The sequence below is a fragment of the Oncorhynchus tshawytscha genome, linkage group LG26, assembly GCF_018296145.1.
Source record: "Oncorhynchus tshawytscha isolate Ot180627B linkage group LG26, Otsh_v2.0, whole genome shotgun sequence".
NCBI lineage: Eukaryota > Metazoa > Chordata > Actinopteri > Salmoniformes > Salmonidae > Oncorhynchus > Oncorhynchus tshawytscha.
The window spans coordinates 53222810-53239966 of NC_056454.1; the positions used below are offsets into that span (position 1 = coordinate 53222810).

Here is a 17157-nt window from a genome sequence, read left to right on the forward strand (position 1 = left end):
AAAATATTTTCTCAAGCAATCCAAGTTGGGGCAGCTGGACATTTGGAAGTTGGTTTCGTGTTAATAGGTTTAATTGTTTAAGCTCTAGAGCGGGCGAAATAAATCCAATAATACGAGTATGTAAGACATCTATAGTTGTGCTTCCAGCACATCGTATCAGTTATGTCTTATAGAAAGTACTAGAACCAGTGCGTTCAGAGCTTCATCAGGGGAAGGTTTCCATCGAAAGAAACCAGGCGTGATGTTTTGGGTTAAACCAGTTGCAGAAATCAGACCAAATAACAGGAGGCCATGTTCAAATCCTCGTTATTTTTCTTACCTATAAAACTTACCCTCAACTCATAAAAGGTGAAGATGTGAAAGGCGTTGGTTTTGCTTTGAACAATAGGGCCTAAATCAGTTTTTATTTGACTTCGGGTCTTGAAATGAACCACCTTGGTTGGAAAGCGAGTAGGAACATTCCCTTCACAGGTGATAACTGCGCTACCGGTCAAACATTGTAGATTACTTACCGTCTTTTCACGTCCTTATCTACAGCCTCTCGCTCTTCCTTAGTCATGTTCAGTTCCTCGTTCACATTACTGACGGCATCTTGAAGTTGTTCAACCAAACTCTAGAATATTTCGGAAATAAATGGCTCAATTAACTCTGGTCTAATATCTGTTGATGTTTGTCAGGTTTGCTCAGAAGCATCGGCCACCACTGGAAGAATGTCGACTCCTTTACCTCGAGTTGTTCTTCGCTCATGGAAGAAACGTCGAAGGGTGAAGTCAGGTCAGAGAAACTCATATTTGTGATGGTTTGTGTTTTCGAGCCGTCTTCAGTGTGGGGTCAGGCGACTGTCTTGAATGTTAAATCCACCTGGAACTCTCCCACTCTGCACATCCTTAATCTGACCTGTACGGGGCGCTAAAAGACCATCTTTGTATTTGATTCATTTAACCTTTCATTTAACTAGTCAAGTTAAGAACCATTTTATATTTACAATGACGGTCTACCAAAAGGCCTCATGCGGGGACGGGGGCTGGGATTAAAACATAATAAAAAATATAGGACAAAACACACATCACGACAAGAGAGACAACACAACACTACATAGAGACCTAAGATAACAACATGGCATGGCAGCAACACAACATGGCAACAACATGGCAGTAGCAACACAACATGACAACAACATGGCAGTAGCAACACAACATGACAACAACATGGCATGGTAGCAACACAACATGACAACAACATGGCATGGTAGCAACACAACATGACAACAACATGGCAGTAGCAACACAACATGACAACAACATGGCAGTAGCAACACAACATGACAACAACATGGCAGTAGCAACACAACATGACAACAACATGGCAGTAGCAATACAACATGACAACAACATGGCAGTAGCAACACAACATGACAACAACATGGCAGTAGCAATACAACATGACAACAACATGGTAGCAACACAACATGACAACAACATGGTAGCAACACAACATGACAACAACATGGCAGTAGCAATACAACATGACAACAACATGGCAGCAACACAACATGACAACAACATGGTAGCAACACAACATGACAACAACATGGTAGCAACACAACATGACAACAACATGACAGCAACACAACATGACAACAACATGACAGTAGCAACACATGACAACAACATGGTAGCAACACAACATGACAACACAGCATGGTAGCAACACAACATGACAACAACATGGCAGTAGCAATACAACATGACAACAACATGGCAGTAGCAACACAACATGGCAGTAGCAACACAACATGACAACAACATGGCAGCAACACAACATGACAACAACATGGTAGCAGCACAACATGACAACAACATGGTAGCAACACAACATGACAACAACATGGCAGCAACACAACATGACAACAACATGGCAGTAGCAACACAACATGGCAACAACATGGCAGTAGCAACACAACATGACAACAACATGGCATGGTAGCAACACAACATGGCAGTAGCAACACAACATGACAACAACATGGCAGTAGCAACACAACATGACAACAACATGGCAGTAGCAACACAACATGACAACAACATGGCAGTAGCAACACAACATGACAACAACATGGCATGGTAGCAACACAACATGGCAGTAGCAACACAACATGACAACAACATGGCAGTAGCAACACAACATGACAACAACATGGCAGCAACACAACATGACAACAACATGGCAGTAGCAACACAACATGACAACAACATGGTAGCAACACAACATGACAACAACATGGCAGTAGCAACACAACATGACAACAACATGGTAGCAACACAACATGACAACACAGCATGGTAGCAACACAACATGACAACAACATGGCAGCAACACAACATGACAACAACATGGTAGTAGCAACACAACATGACAACAACATGGCAGCAACACAACATGACAACACAGCATGGTAGCAACAAAACATGACAACAACATGGCAGTAACACAACATGACAACAACATGGCAGCAACACAACATGACAACACAGCATGGTAGCAACAAAACATGACAACAACATGGCAGTAACACAACATGACAACAACATGGCAGCAACACAACATGACAACAACATGGCAGTAGCAACACAACATGACAACAACACAGTAGCAACACAACATGACAACACAGCATGGTAGCAACACAACATGACAACAACATGGTAGCAACATAACATGACAACACAGCATGGTAGCAACACAACATGACAACAACATGGTAGCAACACAACATGACAACACAGCATGGTAGCAACACAACATGACAACACAGCATGGTAGCAACACAACATGACAACACAGCATGGTAGCAACACAACATGACAACAACATGGTAGCAACACAACATGACAACACAACCTAGCAGCAGCACAACATGGTAGGAGGGCAAACATTATTGGTCACAGACAACAGCACAAAGGGCAAGAAGGTAGAGACAACAATACATCACACAAAGCAGCCACAACTGTCAGTAAGTGTCCATGATTGAGTCTTTGAATGAAGAGATGGAGATCAAACTGTCCAGTTTGAGTGTTTGTTGCAGGTCGTTCCAGTCGCTAGCTGCAGCGAACTGAAAAGAGGAGCAACCCAGGGATGTGTGCGCTTTGGGGACCTTTAACAATGTTACTGGCAGAACGGGTGTTGTATGTGGAGGATGAGGGCTGCAGAAGGTATCTCAGATAGGGGGGAGTGAGGCCAAAGAGGGTTTTATAAATAGACGACAGGTATACAGAGATGACCAGTTTACAGAGGAGTATAGAGTGCAGTGATGTGTCCTATAAGGAGCATTGGTGGCAAGTCTGATGGCCGAATGATAAAGAACATCTAGCCGCTTGAGATCACCCCTACCTGCTGATCTATAAATTATGTCTTTGTAATCTAGTATGGATGGGAAGGATGGTCATCTGAATCAGGGTTAGTTTGTCAGCTGGGGTGAAAGAGGAGCGATTACGATACAGGATTTAACTTTAGCCTGCAGTTTACACACACACACTCACTACTATCACTGCTGCTATTATTTATTACTGTGTATTTGTCCCCCTCACTTTATCTACTTGTTGACAGATCACATTTCCTAGTGCATACCTTTACTGAGGTAGATCTGTATATTTATTCTACCACGATCCGTGCGTATATTGAACGTTAACTCACAAATAAAAATACAATCTGTGAATATATTAAAATATTTTGTAAATAAAACCATAAACAGTAAATATATACAAATATTTCACAAATTCAACCATAATTCAAGTGTTCTACACCATCACCAAGAAATGTGTATTATTCTGTTAGCATCAAACAAACAAAAAATCAATTAATTGTATTTCAAAAGAACAGAATATCATATTTTACATTGTATTATGTTACAGTTATGTTGCAAGTGCTCCCATGTAGAATGCATTCACTAACAGGTAGCTAGGTCAGGGCACATGGCTTTCAAAATGGCTGAGTAGTTCAAATGTTAAATTCATATGACCCCAAAATGATGCTCTCTGAGTTCTTAGTTACTTATCTCTGATTAATCTCTCCTCGTTCATCTTTCAGATAACCATTAGGGTTGTAGGCCCGTGACAACCAGAGAGGCAGGATTTACAGCGCATCAGGCGTCTCAAATGAAACCAAGTTCTATTTTAGAGCTTAGCTGTCTCAAATGCACGGTGTGGTGAACTGAATAACATATAGGTAGGAATAACATATAGGACTTAATAACATATAGGGTTGAATAACATGTAGGTCTGAATAACATATAGGACTTAATAACATATAGGGTTGAATAACATATAGGACTGAATGACATATAGGACTGAATAACATATAGGACTGAATAACATATAGGACTTAATAACATATAGGACTGAATAACATATAGGGTTGAATAACATGTAGGTCTGAATAACATATAGGACTTAATAACATATAGGGTTGAATAACATATAGGACTGAATGACATATAGGACTGAATAACATATAGGACTGAATAACATATAGGGTTGCATGTCTAGCCTATCCTGTCCTCTATCCACCAATAGTGGTCTACCAGTCTGTCTATCCTGTCCACTATCCACCAATCATAGAGGTCGGTGGATTGTTTGTCCAGATCTGCAATATGCTAACTACTGATCTTACCAAACATAACATCATTCACAGCTGCACCCCCTTTCAATATAAGTGGAGGCCATGGTGCGTCATTGCGCATTGCGCATGAAAGAACATTGAAGCCATGGTTACAAGGTTAAAATAGCTCACCTAATGATCTTGTTTAGGGGCAATACAGTGATCCTCCCTAGACTAGTCTACAACTCTACAATATAATGATCCTCTCTAGTCTAGTCTACAACTCTACAATATAATGATCCCCCCTAGTCCAGTCTACAACTCTACAATATAATGATCCCCCCTAGTCCAGTCTACAACTCTACAATATAATGATCCTCTCTAGTCTAGTCTACAACTCTACAATATAATGATCCTCCCTAGACTAGTCTACAACTCTACAATATAATGATCCCCCCTAGTCCAGTCTACAACTCTACAATATAATGATCCTCTCTAGTCTAGTCTACAACTCTACAATATAATGATCCTCCCTAGATTAGTCTACAACTCTACAATGATCCTCCCTAGACTATTCTACAACTCTACAATATAATGATCCTCCCTAGTCCAGTCTACAACTCTACAATATAATGATCCTCCCTAGACTAGTCTGCAATATAATGATCCTCCCTAGACTAGTCTACAACTCTACAATATAATGATCCTCCCTAGACTAGTCTACAATATAATGATCCTCCATAGACTTGTCTACAGTATAATGATCCTCCCTAGACTAGTCTACAACAATATAATGATCCTCCCTAGACAAGTCTACAATATAATGATCCTCCCTAGACTAGTCTACAACTCTATAATATAATGATCCTCCCTAATCTACAACAATGTAATGATCCTCCCTAGACTAGTCTACAATATAATGATCCTCCCTACACTAGTCTACAACTCTACAATACAATGATCCTCCCTAGACGAATCTACAACTCTACAATATAATGATCCTCCCTAGACTAGTCTACAATATAATGATCCTCCCTAGACTAGTCTACAACTCTACAATATAATGATCCTCCCTAGTCCAGTCTACAACTCTACAATATAATGATCCTCCCTAGACTAGTCTACCATATAATGATCCTCCTTAGTCTAGTCTACAACTCTACAATATAATGATCCTCCCTAGACTAGTCTACAATATAATGATCCTCCCTAGTCTAGTCTACAACTTTACAATATAATGATCCTCCCTAGACTTGTCTACAGTATAATGATCCTCCCTAGTCTAGTCTACAACTTTACAATATAATGATCCTCCCTAGACTAGTCTACAATATAATGATCCTCCCTAGTCTAGTCTACAACTCTACAATATAATGATCCTCCCTAGACTAGTCTACAACAATATAATGATCCTCCCTAGACAAGTCTACAATATAATGATCCTCCCTAGACTAGTCTACAACTCTATAATATAATGATCCTCCCTAGCCTAATCTACAACAATGTAATGATCCTCCCTAGACTAGTCTACAATATAATGATCCTACCTAGACTAGTCGACAACTCTACAATGGTCCTCACTAGACTAGTCTACAACTCTACAATATAATGATCCTCCCTAGTCTAGTCTACAACTCTACAATATAATGATCCTCCCTAGACTAGTCTACAACTCTACAATATAATGATCCTCCCTAGACTAGTCTACAATATAATGATCCTCCATAGACTAGTCTACAATATAATGATCCTCCCTAGACTAGTCTACAACTCTACAATATAATGATCCTCCCTAGACTAGTCTACAACTCTACAATATAATGATCCTCCCTAGACTAGTCTACAATATAATGATCCTCCCTAGACTAGTCTACAACTCTACAATATAATGATCCTCCCTAGACTAGTCTACAACTCTACAATATAATGATCCTCCCTAGACTAGTCTACAACTCTACAATATATTGGCGATATGATTGGTTGTTGCATCCTGTTGTTGACAGGTCAGGAGGAATTGAGTCTGAAAGAACAAAGTGACAAAGTGATAACGAACACGATAGTAGCAATCTCTGTGTTGTAAAGAACAAACCTCTATGTTGTAAAGAACAAACCTCTGTGTTGTAAAGAACAAACCTCTGTGTTGTAAAGAACAAACCTCTGTGTTGTAAAGAACAAACCTCTGTGTTGTAAAGAACAAACCTCTATGTTGTAAAGAACAAACCTCTGTGTTGTAAAGAACAAACCAAAGAATGTTTCCACTGCAGCACCAATACAAACATCTAATTTCAGCTAATTATCACCTAATGCATATTATAAACCGGGTCGTTCGAGCCCTGGATGTTGATTGGGTGAAAGCTGTCGTACAGTATATGAGACAATATGCCACGGGTATGACACAAAACGACTTGTTTACAGCTCTAATTACTATAGTAACCAGTTTATAATAGCAATAATATTTCTCTGGGATTTGTGGTATATGGTCAATATACTACGGCTAAGGGCTGTGTCCAGCCACTCCAGCCCTTAACCGTGGGATATTGGTCATATACCACACCCCCTCTGGCCTTGTTGGTTAAATATAACACTCCAAAGCTGGAGTCATTATCATTATGTCGACAGACATGACGCTACAGTGCTGAATGATGTTGATGTTTGTGAGGTGTATCCCACCATGCCCCGAACAGGAATACCTGTAGTTATGTTAAACAACAGGTTGAAGGCTCTACAATTAGGTTGTTAAACACTATAATGGATACTTTCTAGAGTCATCCCAAGAAGCTGCTGTATATAAGGCTGATGCCAGCAGTACTCGACATTTCCTGATTCCCATGATGGACTTGACTGTGTCTTCCCTGCTGTCCATGGTGGTTTACACCTGTTGTACCTGGGCCATACCTGCTCAGGTAAACACTAGTGCAAGTTAAACCTGTTGTACCCAAACTGTTTAATGTAGAGTTTTTATAAAAAAGGAAAATTATATTTCTCTCTATTTTGTAGAGTACCTCAGTGAGCTCCAAAAGGTTCCCTAAAAGTTATTCAGGTAAACAACAAACATATTACTCAACATTTCATAGTACAAGAATACCAGGATTACCATATTTTATGTTTCAGATGATCACATTATACGCAGTGAGATGACAGCGATGGATCAAATCATAGAGGCCAATGAGTTCCAAGGTAAGAAAACCCTTCATCTTTTGCTATAGGTCTACACTAGGCAAAAACAAGCATGAATCAGAGCAGTTCTCCGATTCACGCCTGTCTCAGTGGACTAATCACATGACTGGTGACACAACGCACCTCCGCGTGGTCTCCGTACTACTGTGCTGTTTGTTGCTACTTGGCTTCCTGCCAAACGTTTCACTCTTAGTAACTATTTCAATCGAACTCTGTATTTAACAACCAGAAGTGAGGAGGAAGTTGGAAAATCTACAATCTTTCTAGAGCTCCTATTTTGGAGAAGCAATGGGGGAAGCATTGTGCGATTTACATTTGGTGAGAATGAGAGGACGATGGGGTGTGAAAAGTTGGAAATGAACAGCAGTTTGTAGTTGGAGTGTGATTCACAAACAAGGATGTTTTTTTTTGGGGGGGGTGACCTGTTTGCGGTCTCGAATATGGTGAAGGACGAACTGGGAAAAGTGGAATCGGTTAGAGTGACCCGGAGCGGAATGATGCTGATTTTGTGTCAAAAGCATAACAAGAGAACGCTCTGTGGCTCGACGGCGACATATGATGTGGAACGCTGTGGTTTTCAGATTGGGGCAGCGGTTAAAGGTGTCTGGCGTTGGACATAGAGGCTGTGTGGTTTTAGGGATAACATTCAGGCAGTGGTAGACGCACGATTGAATTAAATGATCCACGGAAAGAAGGAGAAAAACCTATCGGTTTTACTGTTTGATGAAATGGTTATCTCAATGTATATAAAACTTGTATTATATGAGATATGCAGTGAGACGATATGTACAGAAGCCACTGCAGTGTTACAATTGTAATAAGTTTGGACACCTGGCACGTGTTTGTTGAAGGAATAAATATGTATTAGTTGAAGAGTCAGATGAAGTATGTTGTTGTAATTGTGATGGGAATCACGTTCCCGGAGTGCCGTGGACGGATGGAGGTTACAGTGGATCAGGGCCATCCAGCAGGTCTCCTATGTGGAGGCAGTGAAAATAGCTTGAGTAGAGATGAGATGCCAGTGGATGTGCCACAGTCTGCAGTGAAGGCCATACACGAGAAGGATCCTGACACACTAACAGTGAAGAAGGTGGACTTTGTGATAAATTGCACTAGTCAATCATTGTGAAGGTGGCAAATAGATTTCTATATCTCCAGGACTTTATAGCAGAAATGTTACAGGGAGCATTGAATTAAGAGGTTCCGCCTCCCAGGTTCCTTAGTGAATGAAGAGTACATTTTTTATTATAATTGTTTCTTAAATTTTGGGGTCAGTTATTAAGAGAATATAGATAGGTTGTGACCGGCCTCACACTCCAGTACAGTAGGGGACGGTGTATGCACCTGTTAGCTGGTTGCGGTCTGCCAATAAACACTCAAAGAAGAAGAGGAACAACATGTTTAGCAACATCTTAGTTTAACGCCGGACATTTTATTTGGACAAAAATCTGTAGGACCTCCTCCGGTGGAAAGAAAATAAAATAGTAACATTGCAGTCACTGTGTCTGACTTCACTAATGCTCTTGTGGCTGAATGGAAGCAAGTCCCCTCAGAAATGTTCCTACATCTGGTGGAAAGCCTTCCCAGAAGAGTGGAGGCTGTTATAGCAGCAATGTTCCTACATCTAGTGGAAAGCCTTCCCAGAAGAGTGGAGGCTGTTATAGCAGCAATGTTCCAACATCTAGTGGAAAGCCTTCCCAGAAGAGTGGAGGCTGTTATAGCAGCAATGTTCCAACATCTGGTGGAAAGCCTTCCCAGAAGAATGGAGGCTGTTATAGCAGCAATGTTCCAACATCTGGTGGAAAGCCTTCCCAGAAGAGTGGGGCTGTTATAGCAGCAATGTTCCAACATCTAGTGGAAAGCCTTCCCAGCTTCCCAGAAGACTGGAGGCTGTTATAGCAGCAATGTTCTTACATCTAGTGGAAAGCTTCCCAGAAGACTGGAGGCTGTTATAGCAGCAATGTTCTTACATCTAGTGGAAAGCCTTCCCAGAAGAGTGGAGGCTGTTATAGCAGCAATGTTCCAACATCTAGTGGAAAGCCTTCCCAGAAGAGTGGAGGCTGTTATAGCAGCAATGTTCCAACATCTAGTGGAAAGCCTTCCCAGAAGAGTGGAGGCTGTTATAGCAGCAATGTTCCAACATCTAGTGGAAAGCCTTCCCAGAAGAGTGGAGGCTGTTATAGCAGTAAAGGGGGGGACCAACTCCATATTAATACCCATGATTTTGGAATGAGATGTTTGACAAGCAGGTGTCCACATACTTTTGGCCATGTACATTACCAGTAATACACCATAAAACACAACAAGGACACACAGACATTACAAGCAGCATATCAACAATGGAGTTTTTTAAAAAATGGTGAGAACGATCTGCAGATCTGCACAAACGTTCTGTTTTGGCCCTGGGTAAAATGAATCAGTCTGCCATCGCAATGTGATGCTCCAGGTACTATGGAGGGGCTGGCTAGTGGTGGTGAAATCACTGTGATGCTCCAGGAACTGTGGAGGGGCTGGCTAGTGGTGGTGAAATCACTGTGATGCTCCAGGAACTGTGGAGTGGCTGGCTAGTGTTGGTTATATCACTGTGATGCTCCAGGTACTGTGGAGGGGCTGGCTAGTGGTGGTGAAATCACTGTGATGCTCCAGGAACTGTGGAGGGGCTGGCTAGTGGTGGTGAAATCACTGTGATGCTCCAGGAACTGTGGAGGGGCTGGCTAGTGGTGGTTATATCACTGTGATGCTTCAGGTACTGTGGCTAGTGTTGGTGAAATCACTGTGGTGCTCCAGGTACTGTGGCTAGTGTTGGTGAAATCACTGTGGTGCTCCAGGTACTGTGGCTAGTGTTGGCCTCTATAGTTCTAATCTTTCTGAGGACCAACTTATCCAGCATGGGCTCTAGTTTATCCTGGTTGGTGCCGATGGTAGATCCAGTCTTCTTGATGATTTTGTTAGGCCTGTTTGCATCCTCCCTAGTGATGTTACCCTGCCTGAATCAGAGTATTTCTCCACAACTCAGTGGTCCTGAGTCTGCACAGAACTGCCAGGACCCAGGATCAATGGAGACACTACAGTCTTTAATCCTGTATCTCTTGACACATTCACAAAAACAGTAATGGCCCACTGGACCCTATTCTAACTACTGAAAGAGCTGCTTCCTGTGCTTGGCCCTCCTATATTGAACATAATAAACTGCTTCCTATCCTCTGGATGTGTACCAAACTCACTGAAAGTGACAGTAATAAAGCCTCTCTTGAAAAAGCCAAAACTTAACCAATAAAAAATAAAATATAAAAAAATATCGGCCTATATCTAATTTCCCATTCTTCTCAAAATGTTTTGAAAAAGCTGTTGCGCAGCAACTCACTGCCTTCCTGAAGACAAACAATGTATATGAAACCCTCCAGTCTGGTTTTAGACCCCATCATAGCACTGAGACTGCACTCGTGAAGGTGGTAAATAACCTTTTAGTGGCGTCAGACCGAGGCTCTGCATCTGTCCTCGTGCTCCAAGACCTTAGTGCTGCTTTTGATACCATCGATCACCACATTCTTCTGGAGAGATTGGAAACCCTAACTGGTCTACACGGACAAGTTCTGGCCTGGTTTAGATCTTATCTGTCGGAAAGATATCAGTTCGTCTCGGGGGATAGTTTGTCCTCTGACAAATCAATGTTAGGTTTCGGTGTTCCTCAAGGTTCTGTTTTAGCACCACTATTGTTTTCACTATATATTTTACCTCTTGGGGATGTCATTCGGAAACACAATGTCACTGCTATGCGGACGACACACAGCTGTACATTTCAATGAAACATGTTGAAGCCCAAAAATGGTCAAACCTGGAAGCCTGTGTTTCATACATAAGGACAAACAGAGATGCTTGTTCTAGGTCCCAAGAAACAAATAGATATATTGTTGGATCTGACAATTAATCTTGATGGTTGTACAGTCGTCTCAAATAAGTGAAGGACCTCGCCGTTACTCTGGACCCTGATCTCTCTTTTGACAAACATATCAAGACTGTTTCAAGGACAGCTTGAATCCATGCTTTTGTTACTTCTAGGTTAGACTACTTCAATGCTCTACTTTCCGGTTACCCGGATAAAGCACTAAATAAACTTCAGTTAGTGCTAAACACGGCTGCTAGAATCCTGACTAGAATGAAAAACATTTGATCATATTACTCCAGTGCTAGCCTCTCTACACTGGCTTCCCGTTAAGGCTAGGGCTGATTTCAAGGTTTTACTGCTAACCTACAAAGCATTACATGGGCTTGCTCCTACCTATCTCTCTGATTTGGTCCTGCCGTACATACCTACACGTGCGCTACGGTCACAAGACGCAGGCCTCCTAATTGTAGAATTTCTAAGCAAACAGCTAGAGGCAGGGCTTTCTCCTATAGAACTCAATTTTTATGGAATGGTCTGCCTACCCATGTGAGAGCCGGTCTCGACCTTTAAGTCTTTATTGAAGACTCATCTTTTCAGTGGGTCCTATGATTGAGTGTAGTCTGGCCCAGGGGTGTGAAGGTGAACGGAAAGGCACTGGAGCGATGAACCACCCTTGCTGTCTCTGCCTGGCCGATTCCCCTCTCTCCACTGGGTTTCTCTGCCTCTAACCCTATTACAGGGGCTGAGTCACTGGCTTACTGGTACTTTTCCATGTCGTCCCTAGGAGGGGTGCGTCACGTCGTGCCAATCTTTTTTCGCAATATTGTATTTAAGTCACGTTACCTTCTTGTCCAGTTTTGCGCCCCCTCCGGCTTGTGCGGTGGAGGAGATCTTCCTGGGCTATACTCAGCCTTGTCTCAGGGTAGTCAGATGGTGGTCTGTTGATATCCATCTAGTGGTGTGGGGACTATACTCAGCCTTGTCTCAGGGTAGTCAGATGGTGGCCTGTTGATATCCATCTAGTGGTGTGGGGACTATACTCAGCCTTGTCTCAGGGTAGTCAGATGGTGGTCTGTTAATATCCAGCTAGTGGTGTGGGGACTATACTCGGCCTTGTCTCAGGGTAGTCAGATGGTGGTCTGTTGATATCCAGCTAGTGGTGTGGGGGCTGTGCTTTGGCAAAGTGGGTGGGGTTATATCCTGCCTGGTTGGCCGGGGCTACAGTGTCCCCCGACCCCCCCCCCGTCTCAGCCTCCAGTATCTATGCTGCAATAGTCTATGTGCCGGGGGGCTGGGGTCAGTCTGTTATATCTGGAGTAATTCTCCTGTCTTAAAGTGCATTCAGAAAGTATTCAGACCCCTTGACTTTTTCCACATTTCGTTACGTTACAGCCTTATTCTAAAACGGATTGAAAAATATGGATAAAACACCTGTATGGATGGCTCCTATGTACCCTTGTTGTGTTGTCTCTGCCATCCTTAGCTGCCCAGGTTCCAGACGGCACTAGTTTCAGGGATGGAGATATCGCTGTGACTACCGGGAGGCGCTCTAAGGTCTGTTTCGCACGCAGTTGTCTGTGGTCCAAGTCGGTGGACGGACATGTCTACATCGCATACAGGCTGTCATTGGACTACAGTAAGTTACCAGCAGGCTACACAGCAGGGTTTCAGATATGCTACACAGCAGGGTTTCAGATATGTGCTATTGGTCCTGAACCTTTCCACTAATATGTTGGTATATATACGGTTGAAGTCAGAAGTTTACATAAACTCAATTAGTATTTGATAGCATTGCCTTTAAATTATTTAACTTGGATCAAACGTTTCGGGTAGCCTTCCACAAGCTTCCTACAATAAGTTGGGTGAATTTTGGCTCATTTGTCCCACCCAACGTATTGTTGGTGTGTGTCTATGTAAACTAAGTATACAACTGTATATATACTATATGGGCTGGTGGAGGAGGAAAAAAATCACACAATAGTAATATTTAGTTGACTGATTGAACTTCTTTTCCTTCTCAGTCTTCTTCTTGGATGTGTTTCTCTCATTCCCTCCACAGGTGATTTGGATCAGAGGATAATAAAGTCTGGTATGGAGAACATGGAGAGAGGTACCTGTGTGCGTTTTGTTCCATGGACACACCAGAGGGACTACCTGGATATTCAGCCCAAGTCAGGGTGAGAGAGAACCACTTTGTACTGTGTTGATGATGAGATTGTCTGATTCCATGGTTGTGTCCCAAATGATACCTTATTCCCTGTGTAGTGCACTACTTTAGACCAGGGCCCATAGCCCACTACTTCTGACCTCTGTAGAGGAAATATGACAGAGTAACACTATGTAGGGGAAACATAACACAGAGTATAACACTATGTAGGGGAAACATGACACAGAGTAACACTATGTAGGGGAAACATGACACAGTAACACTATGTAGAGGAAACATGACACAGAGTAACACTATGTAGGGGAAACATGACACAGTAACACTATGTAGGGGAAACATGACACAGAGTAACACTATGTAGGGGATACATGACACAGTAACACTATATAGGGGAAACATGACACAGTAACACTATGTAGGGGAAACATGACACAGAGTAACACTATGTAGGGGATACATGACACAGTAACACTATATAGGGGAAACATGACACAGTATAACACTATGTAGGGGAAACATGACACAGTATAACACTATGTAGGGGAAACATGACAGAGTAACACTATGTAGAGGAAACATGACACAGAGTAACACTATGTAGGGGAAACATGACACAGAGTAACACTATGTAGGGGAAACATGACACAGACTAACACTATGTAGAGGAAACATGACACAGAGTAACACTATGTAGGGGAAACATGACACAGTATAACACTATGTAGAGGAAACATGACACAGTAACACTATGTAGGGGAAACATGACACAGAGTAACACTATGTAGGGGAAACATGACACAGAGTAACACTATGTAGGGGAAACATGACACAGTAACACTATGTAGAGGAAACATGACTATGTACACAAAAACACTATGTAGGGGAAACATGACACAGTAACACTATGTAGGGGAAACATGACACAGTAACACTATGTAGGGGAAACATGACAGTAAACACTATGTAGGGGAAACATGACACAGAGTAACACTATGTAGGGGAAACATGACACAGTAACACTATGTAGAGGAAACATGACACAGTATAACACTATGTAGGGGAAACATGACACAGTATAACACTATGTAGAAGAAACATGACAGAGTAACACTATGTAGGGGAAACATGACAGTATAACACTATGTAGGGGAAACATTACACAGTAACACTATGTAGGGGAAACATGACACAGTATAACACTACGTAGGGGAAACATGACAGAGTAACACTATGTAGGGGAAACATGACACAGTATAACACTATGTAGGGGAAACATGACACAGTAACACTATGTAGGGGAAACATGACACAGTAACACTATGTAGGGGAAACATGACACAGTAACACTATGTAGGGAAACATGACACAGTATAACACTATGTAGGGGAAACATGACACAGTAACACTATGTAGAAAAACATGACACAGTATAACACTATGTAGGGGAAACATGACACAGTAACACTATGTAGGGGAAACATGACACAGAGTAACACTATGTAGGGGAAACATGACACAGAGTAACACTATGTAGGGGAAACATGACACAGAGTAACACTATGTAGGGGAAACATGACACAGAGTAACACTATGAAGGGGAAACATGACACAGTATAACACTATGTAGGGGAAACATGACACAGAGTAACACTATGTAGAGGAAACATGACACAGAGTAACACTATGAAGGGGAAACATGACACAGTATAACACTATGTAGGGGAAACATGACACAGTAACACTATGTAGGGGAAACATGACACAGTATAACACTATGTAGGGGAAACATGACACAGAGTAACACTATGTAGAGGAAACATGACACAGAGTAACACTATGAAGGGGAAACATGACACAGTATAACACTATGTAGGGGAAACATGACACAGTAACACTATGTAGGGGAAACATGACACAGTAGGGGAAACATAACACTATGTAGGGGAAACATGACACAGAGTAACACTATGTAGGGGAAACATGACACAGAAACACTATGTAGGGGAAACATGACACAGAGTAACACTATGTAGGGGAAACATGACACAGTAACACTATGTAGAGGAAACATGACACACAGTAACACTATGTAGGGGAAACATGACACAGTATAACACTATGTAGAGGAAACATGACACAGTAACACTATGTAGGGGAAACATGACACAGAGTAAAACATGACACAGATAACACTAGGGGAAACATGACACAGAGTAACACTATGTAGGGGAAACATGACACAGTAACACTATGTAGAGGAAACATGACACAGTATAACACTATGTAGGGGAAACATGACAGTATAACACTATGTAGGGGAAACATGACACAGTAACACTATGTAGAGGAAACATGACACACAGTAACACTATGTAGGGGAAACATGACACAGTATAACACTATGTAGAGGAAACATGACACAGTAACACTATGTAGGGGAAACATGACACAGAGTAACACTATGTAGGGGAAACATGACACAGAGTAACACTATGTAGGGGAAACATGACACAGTAACACTATGTAGAGGAAACATGACACAGTATAACACTATGTAGGGGAAACATGACAGTATAACACTATGTAGGGGAAACATGACACAGTAACACTATGTAGGGGAAACATGACACAGTATAACACTACGTAGGGGAAACATGACAGAGTAACACTATGTAGGGGAAACATGACACAGTAACACTATGTAGGGGAAACATGACACAGAGTAACACTATGTAGGGGAAACATGACACAGTATAACACTATGAAGGGGAAACATGACACAGAGTAACACTATGAAGGGGAAACATGACACAGAGTAACACTATGAAGGGGAAACATGACACAGTATAACACTATGTAGGGGAAACATGACACAGAGTAACACTATGTAGAGGGGAAACATGACACAGAGTAACACTATGAAGGGGAAACATGACACAGTATAACACTATGTAGGGGAAACATGACACAGAGTTACACTATGTAGGGGAAACATGACACAGAGTAACACTATGAAGGGGAAACATGACACAGTAACACTATGTAGGGGAAACATGACAGTATAACACTATGTAGGGGAAACATGACAGAGTAACACTACGTAGAGGAAACATGACAGAGTAACACTATGTAGGGGAAACATGACACAGAGTAACACTATGTAGGGGAAACATGACACAGAGTAACACTATGTAGGGGAAACATGACACAGTAACACTATGTAGAGGAAACATGACACACAGTAACACTATGTAGGGGAAACATGACACAGTATAACACTATGTAGAAGAAACATGACACAGTAACACTATGTAGGGGAAACATGACACAG

The 17157-nt window shown here is 41.8% G+C and overlaps 1 protein-coding gene across 1 annotated transcript in view; it reads left to right on the plus strand.

Moving 5' to 3' along the window:
• Positions 1-535: 535 nt before the first annotated feature.
• The window catches only part of LOC112219207 (hatching enzyme 1.2-like), a 29096-nt gene continuing 12474 nt past the window's right edge, over positions 536-17157 (plus strand). Inside the window, exons 1-6 of the mRNA XM_042306939.1 lie at positions 536-774; positions 7360-7499; positions 7594-7636; positions 7708-7773; positions 13143-13295; positions 13719-13836. Of these exons, the coding sequence (XP_042162873.1) occupies positions 711-774; positions 7360-7499; positions 7594-7636; positions 7708-7773; positions 13143-13295; positions 13719-13836 (584 nt within the window). The 5' untranslated portion in view covers positions 536-710. The remainder of the gene's footprint in view (positions 775-7359; positions 7500-7593; positions 7637-7707; positions 7774-13142; positions 13296-13718; positions 13837-17157) is intronic.